Source organism: Callithrix jacchus, chromosome 7 (assembly GCF_049354715.1).
Source record: "Callithrix jacchus isolate 240 chromosome 7, calJac240_pri, whole genome shotgun sequence".
In the NCBI taxonomy this organism is placed as follows: domain Eukaryota; kingdom Metazoa; phylum Chordata; class Mammalia; order Primates; family Cebidae; genus Callithrix; species Callithrix jacchus.
In genome coordinates, this window is record NC_133508.1 from 19,114,187 (window position 1) to 19,129,193 (window position 15,007).

The following is a 15,007-nucleotide window of genomic DNA, read 5'->3' on the forward strand; positions in this document are numbered from 1 at the left end:
AGCTCGAGTCCAGGAGTTTGACACCATCCTGAGTAACATATTGAGACCCTGTCTCTACCCAGAAAAGACTTGATGTGGTGAGTAATAAGGAACAGTCCTCATCATGATCATGAGTCTGCACTGAGGTGGGAAGAGGCACTCCAGAAAGTCTTCTGGCAATGTAGGTGATTGGATTTGAATGGAGACTGTCAGGAAGACCAGTCTTGTATGTTCCCCAGGTGAGATGATCAGAGATGAGAAAAGTCACAGTGACAGGGGCTATTGAGACAAGAAAAAGAAAACAAGACATAAATATGATGATTCTTTTTCTATTTTATTGATAAAACATGCTTTATTTAGACTAACATTTTATTTGCAATAAGGGAAATAGAGATTTTTTAAAAAGTGGGTATGACAAAGATAGTCATTCTGCTTTTCACAACCTATTTTGGGTTAATTGCTCCCTGAAAATAGTTTTTTCAAAAAAGCTCTAGGCCAGGCGCAGCCACCACACCTGTTTTCCCAGTATGTTGCGGGGCAGAGGCGGGTGTATCACTGCAGTCAAGGAGTTCTACACCAGCCTGGGCAACGTGAGACCCCTCCTCTACAGAAAAAACATAAAAATTAGCCAGGCCTGGTGGCGTGTGCCTATAGTTCCAGCTACTTCAGAGGTGGGAGGATTGCTTGAGCCCAGGAGGTCGAGGCTGCAGTGAGCCATGGTTATGCCACTTCACTCCAGCCTGGACAACAGAGAGAGATCTTGTCTCAAAAAAAAAAAAAAAAAATCTGTAGTATGTTTTGGTTTGAAATTAAGCATATTGGAAATCTCCTGAATTCTTCTTCTATACATTCCTTCACCCTTTTCTTATCAAGGACATTTCAATTTCGTTGGTTGGCCAAATTAATCAAATCTGAAAGGATCTGGCTGTCTTTTTGAAATCTGTCCCAGAACTGGTAAAACAAATGGTTCTTTTCTTCCTGGAAGAAGTTCAGAGAGCCCCTCCCTCCCTGATCTCCCCATTCCCTTTTTTCCCCTACATTTCCCCAATGATCACAGTCAGGAAGTGCCAGGAAATGGCTTTGTAACTCTTAAGAAAAATGCCAAGGCATTGTTGATGACTCCCACCAAGGGGGAAGGAGCCTGTGGTTAGACCCTGGCCAAGGAAACCATCCTTTATAACATTATTCATGTCTTTCTCATCTCTGGGCTCTGTCACTGCAGCATATTCTACTGGGATGTGTCTTTGAAGTTCACTTGGCAGACATTTGTATTATTATTTTAGCCAGCATTTTCTTGCATATAATATGCCAGAGTAATATATTCTAAAATGACGAATAGTTTTTGCCCTTGAAGAGTTTATAATCCAACAAGGGTCAACATTTAGTTACTAAATCATCAAAAGAGAAATTACCATAAGTATCATGTTGTATTGACAGTTTTAGGCAACCGGTTAGAAATACTCAGCTTGGTTTAAACCAAACACAGAGTTCTTCAAAGTCATTGGTACCAAAAGCCTGGCTTGAACTAAACAAAACAATTTTCTACCTAAGAGCCAGGTGTGGTGGCTCATGCCTGTAATCCCAGCACTTTGGCAGGCCAAGGCAGGCAGATCACTTGAGGTCAGGAGTTCGAGACCAGCCTGGCTAACATGGTGAAACCCCGTCTCTACTAAAAATACAGAATTAGTCGGCATGGTGGCACGTGCCTGTAATCCCAGCCACTCGGGAGGCTGAGGCAGGAGAATCACTTGAACCTTGGAGGTGGAGGTTGAAGTGAGCCGAGATCATGCCACTACACTCCAGTCTGAGCAAAAGAGTGAGACTCTACCTCAAAAAGCAAATAAATAAAAAATAAAAATTTTACACCTAAGAGAATAAATTCTGGTGGTCACTTGCTCAAAGTAGAATAACTTCTACTTTGAATTATTACTTCTGTGTGTTGTTTCACTATAACTGACACACATGGCTTCATTGGGTCTATAAGTTACATTTACGAGAATAAAAATTATAAAAATTAACTATGAGTGTTTGTTGAGCAATCACTATTTAGCAGGTACTATCCTAAGTGCTTTACATATATTCATGCAATACTTATAACCTGTGAGCACTATGAAAACCTTTTATTTTGTAGATGACAAAATTGAGGCACAGGGGTGCTGTGTCCAAGGATGCCCAAGCCAAGGTTTGAACCCAATGAGTGTGGTCCTAAAGTCTGCTCTTGAATTCATACACTTAACCCCTCTCTCAGTCACTGTGGCTCCTCTGTATATACTATACATAGGTACTCTCTTTGAGTGGGAAAATTAGAAAAATGTACTCTCATAAGGAGGATGTAGCCTCTCATTATTTCACCTCTAACTCATCCTTTGGCCCAGGCTTTTGAGCAGTGTGCAGAATGCACAACTGTACATGGCAGCCCTATGTTCATTGTCTCCACTACCTGTCATTACCTTTACAAATGTCAAGTAACTTTCACATGCATGATCTTACTTGATTTTGGCTTCAGCCACATAAAAGAAAAATGACAGTTAATGACCTTTCCCTTAGAAAAGAGAAATCTAATCTCTTTATGTATTGATGTATTAATCACACAAAAGGTACATCGTAAGGACCAAGCAGAGGCCCAGGGGCAGGAAAGATCCTGGGTATGAACCACTGTGTGCTTTACTGTACTACATGCTTTGCACGTGATTTCATTCACTGTTCACAAAAGCCCTCCGAGGCAGGGATCACTAATGCCTGTACACAGATGAGGAAACATCTTCAATAAGGCGAATTGCTTTGCCGGGGTTTCCATATTTTGTAGGTTGCGGTGTCTGAATTCAACCCTATGCCATCTGACTTGAAATCTACGCTCCTTCCACCATTCTTACTCCATCTCTCTTTGAGTATCTGATTATTTGGTGTAGACACGTTCAAACAAAATAATACTCATTAGTGCTGGACAGTTGAAGATTAGGATAAAGCATGGCTTAAGCAGAGAAAATTGCCCAGGGAAAATACACTAGGGAAGATGCTGCTTGCTTTTTAATAAGCTAGAACAAAAAGAGGTCACACTCAAGATGATGAGCCTTTCACTTTGTTAATCAGCATGTACTAATGGAGCACCCGTTAAATGCTTGGCATCCATTTAGGAGCTGTGTGAAAAACAACACTGAAAGTCAAACCACTTTACCCTCAAGGGAATCACAGTCTAATTAGGAAGGTAACTAACAAGGCTGAATGTGAACACTGCAGCTACTTAGTAATCTCCAAGGACCTTTTTCTGTAGGGACTCCTGTTGTGAATTTGCAGAAGAAACGCACACAGATTGGGAGCATCGATTCCATTCTCTCCACGGAATGGTGGGGTACTGTTTACTGTTGTGTGTGCCCAATAATATCAAACCTCATTCCCAAAAATCACAGTCTGAGGCAAGGACTTAGTGTAGGTAATGTCTTGGGATGGTTGTTTCTGGGAGACAAGAGGAGGAAATGCCAATGTAAGGGAACATTATAGCACTTTGGGAGGCTGAGGCAGGTGGATCCTCTGAGGTCAGGAGTTCAAGACCAGCCTAACCAACATGGCAAAACCATGTCTCTACTAAAAATACAAAAAATTAGCTGGATGTTGTGGTGTGCAGCTATAGTCCCAGCTACTCGGGAGGCTGAGGCAGGAGAATTGCCTGAACCCAGGAGGTGGAGGTTGCGGTGAGCTGAGATAGCACCATTGCACTCCAGCCTGGGTAGCAAGAGCAAAACTCCGTCTCAAAAAAAAAAAAAAAAAAGTTGGGGGGGAACATTATTAAGGTTGTGGACATAAGGGGTCTAGATTCCATCAGGCCCCCCAGAAAATGTACCAAAGCCTTGTGGAATTGTCCACTTTAAGGATGGCACTGGAGAGTATTTGTTCACCAGCTTCTGTCCCCCATTCATTGAGAGTTGTCTCTAGGGCCAGTCAATCCCCCACATTTCTGGGCTTGCTGGTGGAAAGAATGGATGTTGGCAAGTCATAAAACTGTGGGGCAAAGTGGAGAGTCCCATCGCTTAGGCTGAGGTAGAACAGAGGATGCGGCAGCTGTGGCTGTGTTCAGAGGTGGGTTCACAGAATGTGATGCAGAGCCACAGAGGTGTCTACTGCACATCTGTTTGAGTCTGCCCCGTGTGTGAGTTCTGGGTGGCTGCCCTTGTCATAGCAGAAAGATAGACCAGCCTGGGAAACGGTCAAAGCTGGGCTTTACAAGTATTCACTTAAACTCTCTCGGTCTCCATTTCCCATAAGATGGAAAGAGTAATAGTACCTGCTTGTACTATTGTTGGGAAGTGTTACTCAACCAGTGTGATAATGTTTTATAGAATGCTGAGCACTCTTCTGGCAAATATGAGTACTGGATTTGTTGGGAAACAGAGATCCCAAAAGGCATATATTGACTGCACAAGGAGTTATTTTTTTAAGTGTGTTTTTTTTATGTTATTGTCTACCTTGTTCATTCACCTAGTGTAGTAGTCCATTTTCACACTGCTGATGAAGGCAGACCTAAGACTGGGTCATTTAGAAAGGAAAGAAGTTGCTTAATTGACTCCTAGCTCCACATGGTTGGGAGGCCTCACAATCATGGCAGAAAGCAAGGAAGAGCAAAGTCACATCTTATATGGGTGGTAACAGGCAAAGAGAGAACTTGTGCAGGGAAATGCCCTGTAAAAACCTTCAGGTTTAATGAGACTTACTCACTGTCTTGAGAACAGCAGGGAAAGACCCATCCCCATGATTGAATTACCTCCCCCAGTCCTTCCCACAACACGTGGGAATTGTGGGAGCCACAATTCAAGATGAGATTTGGGTGGGGACACAGCCAAACTGTATCACCTAGTTTATCTGTTTTCCATTTTTATTCCACTAAAAGATCAATTCATAGATGCTAAAATATCCTTGATTGATGGAATATACCTGGTTGGACACAATAAAAATCAGCTCCTTTATTGGAAACATGTGCACTCAAAGGAGGATGCTGAATCTATGAAGGAACAAAACTTTCTCCCATTGTGTCCCCAGAAACTAGTCACAGAAGGGTTTGCATATTCTTTGTGGTGAGTGCATACTGATGACAACTTCTGTTTATTCCTCCAGCCCACTTCCAAGAGCCAGGATAGCTTTGTGCATCTGATTTTTACGATGATGAAAATTGTTAGATTATTTTGGGGGCACTGCTGTGTATGAGGCAGTATGCTTGGTCCTAGAAATGGGAAGGGTATAAAAACAAAAACTATATAGAATGCATTTCTTATCTACAAAAAAAGACCATTCTGGGTGAAGGAACTCGATGAGAATGATTGAGCTTTTAGAGATAATAGGGAACTAGGGAGTACTAAACCACAGACTTGGCCCCATTTTTACTTATCCAAGGCCAACATAAGAAATTCAATGGGAAATGAATTCAGCTGGGGCTCTTTGAGAAATGAGCAAAATGTATTGCAAACATAAGTGAGAAAGGCCAGCAGTCATCAGTTCTGTGCTCATCAAATCCAGGTTATGTGCAGTCCTTTTCCTCAATACGTATGGTAGTTTTATGGATGTGGTACAGCTGGTCTCCAGAAATGCCCCTCTGCCAGTGCATGAGCCACACACCCTGTATTCCTGTCTTTGTACAGTCCTTCTCTGAATCTGGGTTGAGCCTATGATTCACCTGTGGCAGGTCTAACACGGTGGAAGTAATGCCATGTGACTTTCAGGGTTAGGTGAGAAGCTTTGCAGCTCCTTAGGGTTTCTTGGAATACTTGTTCTTGGGATGCTACCTCTTGGAACCCAGATAACAAGCTGTGAGAAACTCAAACCACACACACAGGTCACATGTTTTCCTGTGGTCACCATCCCCATCTGAGCTACCAGCTGACGGCCATCGCTACTGTCAGCCACGTGAGTGAGCCATCTTGGATGTCCAGCTAAGATGGTCAGCCAAGGCTTGAATAAGCCCTCACAGGGTGGCCCCAGCAGCTATCTGACTGTTACCCTATCAGAGTCCCCAAGTAAAACTGCCCAGCTGAGCTCAATAAATCCACGGAACCATAAGATAATATGTTGCTGTTTGAACCTGTTAAGTTTTGGGAGAGTTTGTTACACAGAAGTTGATAACTGGTATAAAATATAATTATGTCTTAAATATAAGCAAGGTTTTAATTTTTTTCATGGTTGTTACTTGACATTTTGAAGTCTCAGTTTTTTACTTTTGACATGCCATAAACTTCATCCTTTCAAATAGCTTCGTGGAATAATACTGCTTTCATTAGTTTTTAAATCATAAACTTACAGATGAAATTCTTAACTGTATTGTCAACCCTTTTGTAGTCTGGTGAAGCCTATGGAAGTCTTTTATTTTTAAATGAATAATAGGAAATTTGTAGAATCACAAAAGAAACTAATCATAAAAGAGCACAGTTCTTGAAATATTTTAAAAACCAAATCTGTGGTGTAGCAATATGTGCACATCTATTAATACATTAAATAATACTAATGGTGGGCACAATTCTCATAATTTTGAAGTACCAATAAACATAATTTTCTAGTATTTTGTAACATCTTAGTGTGAACATTTTTAAACATGCAGCAAAGTTGATCCCGCAAAGAATACCAGAATACTCACTGCCTAGATCCTCCCATTGGCATGACTTACACTTGTTTTATCATGTTATCTATCTATCTAATCATCCATCGTCAAACAGTCTTAATGTTTTTATACATTTTCCATGTAACTTATTAGCAAATTGCAATTCTCCCTAATAATTCAGTGTGTATAATTAGCTGGAAGATGGACATAAGATTGGAATTGTGGTAGATGTGAAGCTGTTGTAATCAGATGGGAAAATGTCTGTGATTTCTATTGCTGACATTACTAGGTACTGCTAATACCGCTGTGGCTTGTCGCTAGTATTCATAGTTTAAAGCAATGCTAATTTTCAGTCAGAAGTTACTGAAAATAAAGGTGAAAATTTGTTCACATTCAAGTTCATGACCCTACCTATTAATAGACCCCATGGGGTCCAAGATCTCCGAGTTAAGGAGACCTAATAAATAAAATATGCAGACAGTCCATGAATAAGTTAAAAGTCAAGGAAAATACATAAAACTAACATAGGCATACTTTAAAAATCAAGTCAGCTGGACGTGGTGGCTCATGCTTGTAATCTCAGCACTTTGGGAGGCCAAGGTGGGTGGATCAGTAGAGGTCAGGAATTCAAGACTGGACTGGCCAAGATGGTGAAACCCTGTCTCTACTAAAAATAAAAAAATTAACCAGGCGTGGTGGTGTGTGGCTGTAATCCCAGCTACTCAGGAGGCTGAGGCATGAGAATTGTTTAAATCTGGGAGGCAGAGGTTGCAGTGAGCTGAGATTACATCATTGCACTCCAGCCTGGCCAGCAGAGCAAGACTTTGTCTCAAAAAAAAAAAAAAAAAAAAACAGTCAAGTCACAAATACGAATTCTGACGTTTTTACCTTTATCATTTTACAGTGGAATTAATGAAAGGAGCTTAGAATACTCCAAAGAGTCACAGAAAAGGAGAAAGGAAAGTTAGTGATTTGATATCTGTATTAGCTAAGGCTGCTATAACAAAAGGACCAAAAAAATGGAGTGGTTTAAGGCAACAGAAATTCACTCTCTCACAGTTCTGGAGCCTGGAAATCCAAAAACAAGCCAGGCACGGTGGCTGACACCTGTAATCCCAGCACTTTGGGAGGTCAGGGCAGATCACCTGAGCCCAGGAGTTTACGAATAGCCTAGGAGACATAGCAAAACTCCGTTCCCATAAAAAATATAAAAATCAGCTGGTCGTGGTGGCATGCCCTTGTTGTCTCAGCTGCTTGAGGGGCTGAGGTAGGAGGATTGCTTGAGCCCAAGAGGTTGAGCCTACAGTCAGCTAAGATCATGCCACTGTACTCCAGCCTGGGTGACAGAGTGAGACCCTATCTCAAAAAAGAAAAAGAAAAGAAAGAAAGAAAATGCAGAGGTGTCGATAGGGCCATGCTGTTGCTGACAGTTGTAGGGGAGGATTCTCCCTTGCTTGTTCCAGCTTCTGGTGTTTGCTGACAATCCTGGCAATCCTCAGCTCCCAGAGGCATCACTCCAATCACGTGCTGTCTTCTCTCTATCTTTACATCATCCTCCCTCTGTACAGGTCTATCTCTGTGTCAAGTTTCCTCTCTTATAAGGACACCAGTCGTATTGGATTAAGGCCCACCCTAGTGACCTCATTTGAACCCGATTATCTCTGTAAAGACCTTAATTTCTAAATCAGGCCACATTCTGAGGTCCTAAGGCCTGGAATTTCAACACAGCTTTGTGTGGGGTCGACATCAGAACATCATGATTCAGAGGAATACAAATTCAGGTGTACTTTGAAACTAAATATTTCTACAGTTAAATTTGTCCAGCGTTACCTGGTCTGGTCTTACATTCATACAACTCTCTTGTAACACACTGTGTTTGTGCTGGATATCCCTTTATGATTTTTTTTTTTTTTTTTTTGAGATGGACTTTCGCTCTTGTTACCGAGGCTGGAGTGCAATGGCGCGATCTCGGCTCACTGCAACCTTCGCCTCCTGGGTTCAGGCAATTCTCAGCCTCCTGAGTAGCTGGGATTACAGGCACACGCCACCATGCCCAGCTTAAATTTTTTTTTGTATTTTTAGCAGAGATGGGGTTTCACCATGTTGACCAGGATGGTCTTGATCTCTTGACCTCGTGATCCACCTGCCTCGGCCTCCCAAAGTGCTGGGATTACAGGCATGAGCCACTGCGCCTGGCCCCCTTTATGATTTTTAAGAACTCTGAAATGTAAAAAGTACAAATAAGTTATCCCTTGCATTCATTAGTCAAAGCAAATTGCTTTATTCATTTTTAGCAGTATTGCCGAAAATTTTAACTGAAAATTATATTCAAAATACTGTTTTAAATTTCATAATGGAACTGTAACCAATTAGTCAACAAGAGTTATTGAACAACCATGAGTACCGTATTCCCTGAGGAGAAAAAACCTAGTCTTTAGACACCTATAGCAAAATGCAGCAAATCAGATTGACATGCACACACATGGATACCCAGTAGACTCAGAATCAAGGCACTCTTTTATTTAAAAAATTCTTTTCTCAGCCAGGCATGGTGCCTCACACTTGTAAACCCAGCATTTTGGGAGGCCGAGGTGGACAGATCACTTCAGGTTAGGAGTTTGAGACCAGCCTGGTCAACACGGTGAAACCCCGTCTCTGCTAAAAATACAAAAATTAGCCAGTCGTGGCAGCGCACATCTGTAGTCCCAGCTACTGAGGAAGTTGAGGTGGGAGAATCGCTTGAACCCAGAAGGCGGAGGTTACAGTGAGCTAAGATCATACCACTGCACTCCAGCCTGGGCAACAGAGCAAGACTCCGTCTCAAAATAAATAGGTAAATAAAAGTAAGATACAAAATTTTGTCTCCACTTTTGTGTCTATTTTAATTTTTTCTTCTGATTTTGAACTGATTAAAGATTTCATTAATATCTGCAACTTTAGTTGTGATAACGGGTTTTACTTTTGTTTTTTTGGGGGGTTTTTTTTGTTTTTTTGTTTTTTTTTGAAACAGAGTCTTCCTCTGTTGCCCAGGCTGGAGTGCAGTGGCACAATCTTGGGTCACTGCAACCTCCACCTCCCGGGTTCAAGTGAGTCTCCTGCCTCAGCTTCCTGAGTAGCTGGGATTACAGGTGTACACCACCACACCCAGCTGATTTTTGTATCTTTAGCACAGATGGGGGTTTCACCATGTTGCTCAGACAGGTCTCGAACTCCTGACCTCATGATCCACCCACCTCGGCCTCCCAAAGTGCTGGGATTACAGGAGTGAGCCACCATACCCGGCCCAAGTTTTATGCTGGTTAATACTGCCTCTACCCTCTCCGCAAAAAAAAAAAAAAAAAGATACTAAAAGTCATTCAAAATTAGTCTCATGAAGTTGTCTTCATTTTGAGTAAGATTTTTAAAAAATGTAAAATACCGCAAAGAACATTTTCAGCAAATGGGAGCTATTATAATTGACTGTACTTACTGGGTGGATAGCACAGAGTCATCAGTGGCTTAAGCCCGTGCTAACAGCACGGATACTCATGTGGTTAGCTGTGTGACCCCCTTAAGTTGTTTTATTCTTTATAAAATTTTACTCCAAAATATATTTTCTGAGGAGTCCTGAAACCTTATTATTTTTAAAATAAGTAGGAACCATAATTCCAAAGAATTCTTAGACACATAAGGGCAACATATGGTCCTTTAAAAATATATAGATGAGCAATTCTTTTAGAGTAGGTTGAAAGGGACTGAAAGAAAAAAATCCAGATGCCATTTGATTTCAGTGAGAGAGGAGTCTAAAAAGCATTGCTTTGACTTAATAGATCTTTTCGGAGAGGTATATGACATCTCTATGTCTTCATTTCCTTCTCTATAAAGTTTTGTGGGTGTTTTGTTTTTGCTTTTGTCGTTGTTGTGTGTTTGTTTGTTTTTGCCTCAGCCTCCTGAGGAGCTGAGACTATAGGTGCATGCCAGCATGCCTGGCTAATTTTTGTAATTTTAGTAGAGATGGGGTTTCACTGTGTTGGCCAAGATGGTCTTGAACCCCTGACCTCAAGTAATCCACCTGCCTTGGCCTCCCGAAATGCTGGGGTTATAGGCATGAGCCGGTGAGCCTGATCTTCCTTCTTTTCTTTAAAATGTTAATACCTATTTCTGTGATTGCTTGAGACTGGGCATATGTAAATTTCTTTGTGCATATAATAGAAACTCAGGAAATATGACACCCCGTTTCCTCCCCACTCTGTTACCTTCCATCATCTCAATCTCTTGATCCAAGTGACCATCCTGCTAGGGAATAAAAATCTCAATGAAATAAAATAATAACATGTATTTCTTCTGTAGTAATTGACCTTTCGATCTAAAAGAACATAAGAATTTGGAAGAAAAAGTAAAAACTGAAATAGATGGTTCCTTCCACTTCTATTTGTTTCTGAGCTGCTTCTAGTGGCCAAATGTTTTCTTGGTAGCATATTCCCTCCAGCAGAACCTTCCAGAATGCTTCAGTCCAGTGAAGAGAAGGACAGCAGGCTTTCTAATCACACGGTGTTGCTTGCTGAGGGGGAAGGCAGAGGTCTGCCTGTATAATCCGATTTCATCAACTCACACTAATCACTACTGATAGTAGCAAAATTTAGCCTGGATCTGCGCTGTTAATCTAGATTGACAGGAGGTAAAAGGAGAGGAACGCAAGGGCGCAGGAACAAAGGGCGGAGCATCAGCACTGATTTCTAGCCTTGATCTTCCATCTGGGGCTTCTAATTTGCTCCCCTTTGGGGCTTCTATTTTTCTTACCTTATGCACAAATGTCCCCGGTTGTTAGGATACCAGCCTTTCACAGAGCGGTTTCATCAACAACAGGTGCACAGTGAGCTTCTGGGGCTGCAGGGAGAGCAATAACCTACGTGCTGAGGCTGCGCAGAAGGTACTTACAGGTATTCATTGTACCTGAGACTATGTATTATTTATTGAAACTGAGCCCTGAATTATCTTTATCCTCTGAGCAGCACTAGTGCCTCCTAAAATGGATGCCAACAGCAGCTAATCTACAAGGGCTCCTACCTGCTCCTTGCTCTCATTATTTTTCTTAAGAGTAGTTGTAAGTGGTAGCTACCAAGCTTCTGATTAGAGCTGGGAGAGTCTTTGGGAATTGTAATTGAACAGCTGGGAGAGGAACACCTCTGTGATTTTGGACATTTCCACGTGGACTCAAGTTTTAATTTTTTTAAGGGACTACTCCACTTTGGATATTGTGGCTCTACAGAAGATAGCATGGTGCAGGTTCTGCCTCTATAGACTGTGTGATTACAGTAGCAGTCTGTGATGTGCGTGTTCACATGCTTCATGCACACAAGGAAGATGGGCTACGGGAAGGTTACTTTCGCTGTTACTTATGATACCTTTGTCTGGCAAACCAGAGAACTTTTTGCATTTGGGTAACAAAGACATTTGGAATATACTCCATTGGATTTTCCATGCTGGTGAAGCTATTGTGGACGGCTTCATTACTGTATGCTGCCATGCCAAAATCACCTAAGGGCAAAAATGTCTCCTGGGTAAGTAGATGATGATTTAATATCTCTTAAAAATATATTTTTTAAGCTGAAAAACATGCTTTAAGAACATCTAGTTGTTTCATGTTGTAAGAGTATCTGGAAAACCTTCAGAAAGCACTTGTCTTAGAAAAGCATATAAATATCTTTGTAAGTGTTAGAAATCCTTCGGCAAAGTCATGGTGGCGTGCTTGCTAAAATATGAACTAGAAGTCATGTAAACACTCAAGTTTGTTTTGTCATTTTTAGGCTTCTGGGTTTGCTTCACCTTTGCATACACATACAGAGTTCAAAATGCATTCATACAAGGTCAGGGTTATTATTTTATATGTTTTCACCTGCAAAACTTCTGGTTCAATAAAGATAGTCTAGATTTCTTTTTGGGGGGTAAGTCGAATGTTAAGGGTGGAATATGCAGTTTTCATTATTCAATGATATTGTTGGGATGTTCCTTTTTTTTTTTCTTGGAAACAAGATAGCATAGCTTTTTCTCAATTTTACATATCTAAGTAATTTCCCTAAATCAATGATAGACATGTGTAGTTAAAGTTTAACATTTCAGTAATAACAATAGCATGTTAATCCTAATCAAATGACTCCTCAATATTGTTTCAAGGTGGCTGGGCACGGTGGCTCATGCCTGTCATCCTAGCACTTTGGGAGGCCAGGGTAGGCAGATCACGAGGTCAGGTGTTCGAGACCAGCCTGGCAAATATGGTGAAACTCCATTCTACTAAAAATACAAAAATTAGCCAGGTTTGGTGGCAGGCACCTGTAGTCTCAGCTACTCGGGAGGCTGAGGCAGAAGAATCGCTTGAACCCAGAAGACGGAAGTTGTAGTGAGCCAAGATCATGCTGCTGTACTCCAGCCTGGGCAACAGAGAGAGACTACGTCTCAAAAAAGAAAAAAAAAATACATATACATATATGTTTTTTGTTTCAGTGCAATTTCCTACCAAAAACACAAAACATACCAGATTGAACTCAGAATAATGAGAACAATCTGTAAACTCTTAAGAAACAGGGCTTTAGTTTCCGGCTATCATGTTAAGTGAGCTTGATACATTAAAATGGATTCCTTTCTATTCTCTACACAAAGTTTTGTGTCTAAACACCAAAGTTTTGGCCATCACTAGCCCATGCAACCTCAACCATACTCATAATAGAATTTATTATTAGATTATGATTATGTCTTCCTTAAGATATTATAGGAAAAATAAATAATTCCATCTTTTGGGTCAAGAAATAACTTTACTACCTTAATTTGAAATTCACCAATTAGGTTATTCTTATTTTATATGAAGTAGCACAGTATTTGTCTAAAAATGTTTGTTGGTTTTTTTTTTCTGTTATAGACAGTTATTCTTTAACAGTACTTAATTAAAAGAGCTTTTTTGAAATACAACTCTCAAAATTATTTCAGAAAAATTGACAAACTTTTTGAAGTTAATTCATTTTTAAAAATAGATACATTCTGTCTTGATATTATTGTTACTGTCGATTCTTCACTTCTGCTTAGTAAAACCAAGAGATATGATTCAGGGACCTTTGGCCTAACTGGTCAGTTTCTTTCCCTCCCTATACGGGTGGGTCCAAGGGCTAGTTCTGATGCCCAGATGGGAGTTTGCTACTTTCTGCTAGCACTCAAATATTAAAGGAGTAGTTTCAAAAGTACATCCCTTCCTTCATCTGATTAATCCTCCTAAAAGATTAATTCTCTCAAAGTAGTGCTTGCCTAATGGCGTGTTTCTACCACGAAAGCAAAAACTTGAAACATTAAGCTCAGACTGCCCTTGGGTTAGGTTTACTTCATACTCAATTATGCTAATATTTTTTGAAAAGTTCAAGTTGTTGGCTAAAAATTTAGAAGCACTTATTTCAAGAGAGTCAGAGTAGTTTTGTTTCCTTGGGTTAAACATTTCACTGTGTGTCCCACACTCTTAGGAAATGCCTCAGTAGCGGGGTTTGTTGAAAGTCAAGTTTTCAGTTTCATAACTGCCACGTGACAGGGATACAGCCCTTCGGTTGGTGTGTGCTGGCTATGCAGTGATCCAGTCATTCATGTTAATGACTATGATAAAATTCCTTATTTTGACTTTAAGGCACTGAGAGAGACTTTGAAATGTTGATCATTGCTTCGATTTTCACCAGTCGTGGTCATTTTAGGTATTAATGACATTTCTCTTCATATTTTGGCTATGGGAAGTGACATGTATCTGGTCTTCCTGCTTTTGCAATCATTGGTCACTTTCCATTTGGACATTTACTTAGACTTGAGTTCAGGAGGGAATAAAATGATTCCTCTTGTCTCTTTCACCACATAGTAAACTTCCCAATGATGAGAGAAGGTCATGTCACTCTTCCTCCCTGGCTCCTCCAGCATGTTTCCGAGACCTGCTTCACTCCATGTGGTACACATAACACATCTTGCGGAACACCACAAGCCCCAGAGTGGATCGCTGCCTTCTTTCTCCTGTTCACGCCTGGTCAGCATGGTATCCAGGCAACTGGTTAAACTGTGCTTGACAGTGTCCCTGTCTGTGCAGTGGAAAAGATGATAGCAACCACCGTTTTCTCTGAGATGTGCTGAAGATGATCATATCAGCCTGATACCAGGGATGGACAGTCATTCAACAAATATCCATTGAGTGCCCCTTCTGTGATACTCTAGTTACCGAGGTCACAGCAGTGAAAACGATCCTTGAAAATCCCCAACGTCATAGAGCTTACCTTCTATGGAAGGGAGAAAGAAAAAAGCAAATACATAAGTAGTGCATCAGATGGTGAGTAAAATAGAACAGGGAAGGGGTTAGGAAGTGCCAGGAGTTGAGAGGTGGTATTGCCAATTGGTCTGTCAAACTTATTTGAGCAGAGACTGGAAGAAGGTAGAGAGTCAGCCATGGGGAAATGT

General features: G+C 40.9%; 1 protein-coding gene across 7 annotated transcripts in view; it reads left to right on the forward strand.

Annotated features, from left to right (window-relative positions):
* Positions 1–15,007, forward strand: part of CACNB2 (calcium voltage-gated channel auxiliary subunit beta 2) — a 402,304-nt gene that overhangs the window by 143,500 nt on the left and 243,797 nt on the right. Inside the window, exon 1 of one of the 7 annotated variants that reach the window (XM_017974087.4) lies at positions 11,209–12,099. The exons of the other annotated variants lie outside the window; for them this stretch is intronic. Within the exon in view, the coding sequence (XP_017829576.3) occupies positions 12,019–12,099 (81 nt within the window). The 5' untranslated portion in view covers positions 11,209–12,018. Of the gene's footprint in view, positions 1–11,208; positions 12,100–15,007 lie in introns of those variants that run through there. 7 annotated transcript variants of the gene reach the window in all.